Below are 5568 nucleotides of genomic sequence, written 5' to 3' on the forward strand. Positions count from 1 at the left end.
AACTCACTTTGTAGACCAGGCTGGCCTCGAACTCAGAAATCCGCCTGCCTCTGCCTCCCGAGTGCTGGGATTAAAGGCGTGCGCCACCACGCCCGGCACTACAGGCACATTTCTTTGTACCTCAGTGAAAAAAGGCAGAGCTTCTACAGAATCCCAGGCAGATAGGTTTGTCAGAGAAGTTTGCCTGCATGGGTAGCTCTGTGTTTTTCCAGATTGTCATCAAGGTTAAAAGTGGAAACAGGCCTTTTTGTTTGTTTGTTTGTCTTTGGGCTCATGTGTAAGGGAGTATATAAGATATCTGGGAAGCTCAATCAGTGGCCTTAGAGATGGATTGTCTACTGGAAATGAACAGGGAGGACAAGGCGAAAGGGCTAGAATCTGAGTGGCACAGGGAGCAGTGTAGAAGTCCAGAGCAGTGAGATGGTCTGCAATGAAGGACAAGACTGGAGAGAAGCAGCCACAACTTCCATGGTGCAGGAACACACCAGGATATAGCAGCATGCACCAGGGCTAGTGACCAGAAATGTTCCAGACTGGAGCCACTGCACTGTTGCCACTGCCCAAATGCTCAGGACAGATGCTTGCATGATTGAGTCTCTGAGCATCCTGCCAGCACCTTCTCTACCCTAGGCCTGCCATCACCTAAGTCTCAGGGCAAGTGAAAAGAGGAGACACAGGAAAGTGATTGCTGAGCTGTGTGTGGGTGTGGCTTAGTAGACACCTTTGAATTTATCCTTTCCAGGGAGTTGCCACAGGACAAGGTGGTATGTAACTTTATTTTATTTTATTTTATTTTATTTTATATTTTGATTTAGAGACTCACTATGTAGCTTTTGTTGGCTTGGAGCTCACTGTGTAGACCAGGCTGGCCTCAGACTCTTTAGAGTGCTGAGATTAAAGGTATGCACCACCACACCCTGAAGTGTGACTTTTATAGAACACCTTGATTCATGAAGGGCTAACTTCTAACCTCTGCTGATGACCAGCCAGACTATTTTGTGATAGGCGTGGCATGCTTGTGGCTCAGTGGGAACTCACCTTACAAGTTTGACAGCCTAAGTTGGTGCTGGGAATGAGAGAACTGACTCCTGAAAGTTGTCTTCTGACTGCTACATGCATGCCATGGCACGTGTGTACCTGTGCATGTCCTGTTACATACAGTTCTGTATACATCTTCACGTAGTACATGACTCATTAACATCTTAAGCTTCCACCCAGGGTCATGTATTTTAGTATTCTAATGAACTTTTGGCTATTCTCAGGCATTCTGGAGTGCTTCTGTTCCTGGGCCAGTAGCATTAGCATGTTTCAGTTAGTCTTAGCTGAATTTTTCCAACTTATTTTCCAACTTTTTCCTATGCTAATCTTGGGAGGCTTTGTACAAGGTCTTATGCCCTTACTCTGCCCTATCATGTCTTACTGCTGTCCTGTGAAGGATCTATGCATACTGTGGATGTCAGCTGTCAGAGTAGCTGGGGACCATCCAGGGATAGATGTGTTTCAACAAAAGCCATTGGCATTTGGTTTTTATTAAATTTATTTTATGTGTACAAGTGTTTGCCTACATGTATATTTGTACCATATTCATGCCAGCTCCACAGGGAGGCCTGAAGAGTATGTTAGATCTCCTGGAACTAGAGGAAGGGATGGTTGTGAGCTGCTATGTGTGTGCTAGGAATTGAACCCAGGTCTTCTAGGAGAGCAGCTAGGGCTTTTAAACACTGAGCCATCTCTCCAGCCCCTGACATTTGATTTTTTAAAAGAGTTATTTATTTATTTATTTATTTATTTAATGTATATGAGCACACTGTAGCTGTTCTCAGACATACCAGAAGAGAGCATCGGATCCCATTACAGATGGTTGTGAGCCACCATGTGATTGCTGGGAATTGAACTCAGGATCTCTGGAAGAGCAGTCATTGTGCTTAACCACTGAGCCACCTCTCCAGCCCCGACATTTGATTCTTTTTTTGTTTTTTTTTTGTTTTTTGTTTTTTGTTTTTTGTTTTTCGAGACAGGGTTTCTCTGTATAGCTCTGGCTGTCCTGGAACTCACTTTGTAGACCAGGCTGGCCTCGAACTCAGAAATCCGCCTGCCTCTGCCTCCCGAGTGCTGGGATTAAAGGCGTGCGCCACCACGCCCAGCATCCGACATTTGATTCTTAATGTAATGTTTGTATTCTTTTGTGTGTTTTCACCATGTTTATCTTTGCAGTGCTGGAGGTCCAGCTGAGGACTTCACACAAGCTAGTCAGATGCTTTACCCTGTGCCAACAGTTTACTTTACAACAGCTGCCTTAGCCATTTGAAAATGTAGAAAATGCTCTTGGTTCATGGGCAGTACAGAAACAGGCCAGGAGTGGGCCACACTTGGTGCTTAGACACTGGTATGACCACTCAGCTTTAGAAGGGAAGAATGAGGATTGGATGCTGAGTGCAGCCCCCTCCGCCAGACTTATAAATGTAGTGTCCCCACACAAAATGTGACGCCGCTTTGTCTTTGCTGAGTAAACATTTAGTTAGGCTGGCCTGTGTTCCCAGGTCTTCAGAGGAGCAGCTGAGCCATGCCTACCGCCTGCTGATAACACAGCTGACCCAGGGCCACTCTGAGATCCGCCTCTCAGCCTTCCAGATCGTGGATGAGCTCTTCACCCGCTCTCATCAGTTCAGAGTGCTGCTTGTTTCTGACTTCCAGGAATTCCTCGAGCTCACACTGGGCACAGATAGTGACCGTCCCTTGCCACCCCCTCGGGAGGCAGCTCAGAGGCTAAGGCAGGCAGCCATGCAAGCTGTGGAAGGTTGGAATGAGAAGTTTGGGGAGGCCTATAAGAAGCTAGCCTTGGGCTACCATTTCCTAAAACACACCAAAAAGGTAAGTGGTTCTTAGACAGTAAAGTCCGCTTCACTGGGGTGACAGGCCAGCCAGTGAGTGAGAGAGCTCACTTCACTGAGTGTTTGGCATTGCAGGCTGGGTACGCAGGGCAGCTGGATCAGCATGTAGAATGGAGGAAGCTCCTAAAGGTCAGAACAGCCTTGGGAAGAAAACTGTACCTGGCTCCTGCCAGGGTGGAGCTGAGTCACAATCCTAGATTCCCTCTGCTTTAGGATGGGCTCCCCTTTCTGGGACAGTAAGCAGTGCTCAGTGCTTACTGTGGGCTCTGACTGGTGCTGTGCTTAATAAGACACCACACTCTGTTATTTCCTTCACCCCTCCTGTCACTACCCACATGTGGCCCTGCCCCTGTCAGCAGCACAGGCAAATGGCTGGGCCATTCTGCATGGTTGTGGTCCCTGTATGGTGTCTCCTGTTCTCTGGGGTTCACTTCTGGGTGGAGGTTAGCCTCTGGGTGTAGCTGGTAACCCTGACCTGCAGTTAGGAGCATGTTGTATCCTAACATGTTACCCTTGGCACTGGATGTCTTCCCTCTTCTATCTGGTGGAAGATGTGGCAAGCTGAGGCAGCCTTATTTGAAGTGCTGTAGACTGACAACCATTGAGATCTTGGCCTTGTGTTGATGGCAGTGTGTCTTTTTTCCCCTCTTTTGGGTTTGTGTTTGTTGTAGGCAATCCTAAACTTCCTTCTCGATTTCTCAGGTAGATTTTCGGGATATAAATGTTAGGACTGTGGCAGAAAGGAAGCGAGAAGAGGAGAAGCAGAAGCACTTGGATAAAATCCACAGAGAAAGTGCAGACCGGGCTAAGAGGGAAATGGAAGGTAAGTTCTGAGGCTAAGCCCTTGAAACTGCCCCCATGGCCCTGTGTTTGCTTCCTAGTTGTTCTCTAATCCAATCTGAGACCCACACAGGCAGGTTTGCAAGGCAAGAGTGGTTGGGGTGGGGTTGAGCCTTCACAGGGTGCCTGTAGTGCTTGTGTCTCCTTGTGATTTGGTCCTCCTGTAACTATTTGTCTTAAGTCTCCCTGAGCAGCTGGGCAGTGGTGGCGCACGCCTTTAATCCCAGCGCTTGGGAGGCAGAGGCAGGCGGATTTCTGAGTTTGAGGCCAGCCTGGTCTACAGAGTGAGTTCCAGGATATCCAGGGCTACACAGAGAAACCCTATCTTGAAAAAACAACAAACAAACAAACAAATAAAAGACTCCCTGAGCAGAGAGGCTGAGTCTAGGTGTGAATCTCGGAAGAAGTCTGCACTAGCTGGAGGCCATCTTGTCCTTCTCATGTCCAGCATCTGTTCTTGCTAGTTCCCTTCCTCAGATCGGCATCCTTCCTGGGATTAGTCCTTGTGAGATGGGTCAGCTGCTCTCTGCTCTCAGATACAGGCCTTGGGATCTTTCTGTGACAAGAGCCTCCTTCACAGCTGCCCTAGTTGTCAGCCTTGGAAGCCTCGGCCTTGGAGAGGGCTGCAAGCAGACAGCTGTGCTGTGGATGGCTTACAGGGCTCTAGGATGGAGTACCTTGTAAAGTGTGTGATGGTGATGGTATAGAAGTGTGGCCTCTCTGGAAGGTTGGCCTTTGGTGGTGGGACACGTAGGCTTCCATGAACTGCCACACAACCATAATGAGAGATCTACTTCAAAGACTGAGCTTCTGAGCTTTTGTATTAGGTAGTTTATTAAATAGTTGAAAGTATGATTTATTTGCCAGTCCATTTGGCTTGCTCTTTTTTTTGAAATATCATGACCCCTTGGTGTCCTGGGAAGCAGTCTTGGCCATCTGTTGCTCTTTGGGTCAAGATGACAGAGTAAATGGGTATCTCAATGTCTGCAGAAATGTCTGATGAAATTGGATGCTGCCTGACAGAAGTGGAGAACTGCTTTAAGCTGCTGGTGCCCTTGGATTTTGTACCATACCTAGAGGATAAATTCTTTGGTGAGGCATCTGGCATAACAGAGGGCCATGCTCCTTGCACCTTGAACCTGGACCTGGCAACTCCCTGTGAGTCTGGTCTCTCTGGACCCCAGGATGAAGAGCAGCCATGCTGTAGCAAGGACCTGGTTGCCTCTGCATACCATGTAGGATCTGTTGTTGGTCTGAAGGCACTACCCCAAGCAGCCATGAAAGACCCCTCCAGGGACGAGGAGGAACCCAGTGACCCAGATGATTTCCTGCGGAGCCATGGGTTGGGTTCCCACAAGTACACGCTGGATGTTGAAGTCCCCTCAGGTAACTGGCTAATGGTGCTGAGCAGTGCCTCCATCCTCTGCTCTATCCAGGTTTGTAGCTCTCTCACTGGCAATGGCTTATCCCATGGTAGAATTGAGATGTAGGAACAGCAGCTCCTTGGATTGGACTATGCGGGGTAGAGGGACTTCCATCTGGTTAGTCTTTCCTGCTCTGGGTTTCTGCCACTGTGAATCAGCTATGTGGGATTCTCTGCTGTTATAGTCCTATCCCACCGAGGCTATGCTCAGGGTATAAAGTCCCTGGCAGGCTGTATGGGCATCTACCTGGAGGTCTACCAGGGCCACCTGCTAAGAGGAAAATGTGAGCAAAGCATGATTTCTTGCTGTGTTTAGAATGACAGCATGTTACAGACAGCATTGTGTTTGTGTTTGGCCCTGAATTTCAGCCTTGGGCTACAGAGGTTTTTTATTTCTCTCTCTCTCTCTCTTTT

The 5568-nt window shown here is 48.2% G+C and overlaps 1 protein-coding gene across 4 annotated transcripts in view; it reads left to right on the plus strand.

Annotated features, from left to right (window-relative positions):
* The window catches only part of Uvssa (UV stimulated scaffold protein A), a 41755-nt gene that overhangs the window by 7561 nt on the left and 28626 nt on the right, over positions 1–5568 (plus strand). For 3 of the 4 annotated variants that reach the window (XM_021211018.2, XM_029545465.1, XM_029545467.1), the window contains exons 3-5: positions 2541–2871; positions 3594–3714; positions 4722–5117. In XM_021211018.2, the coding sequence (XP_021066677.1) occupies positions 2541–2871; positions 3594–3714; positions 4722–5117 (848 nt within the window). The remainder of the gene's footprint in view (positions 1–2540; positions 2872–3593; positions 3715–4721; positions 5118–5568) is intronic. The other variant, XM_029545466.1, reaches the window with a different exon arrangement.

This window comes from Mus pahari, chromosome 13 (genome assembly GCF_900095145.1).
Source record: "Mus pahari chromosome 13, PAHARI_EIJ_v1.1, whole genome shotgun sequence".
Classification (NCBI taxonomy): Eukaryota; Metazoa; Chordata; class Mammalia; order Rodentia; family Muridae; genus Mus; species Mus pahari.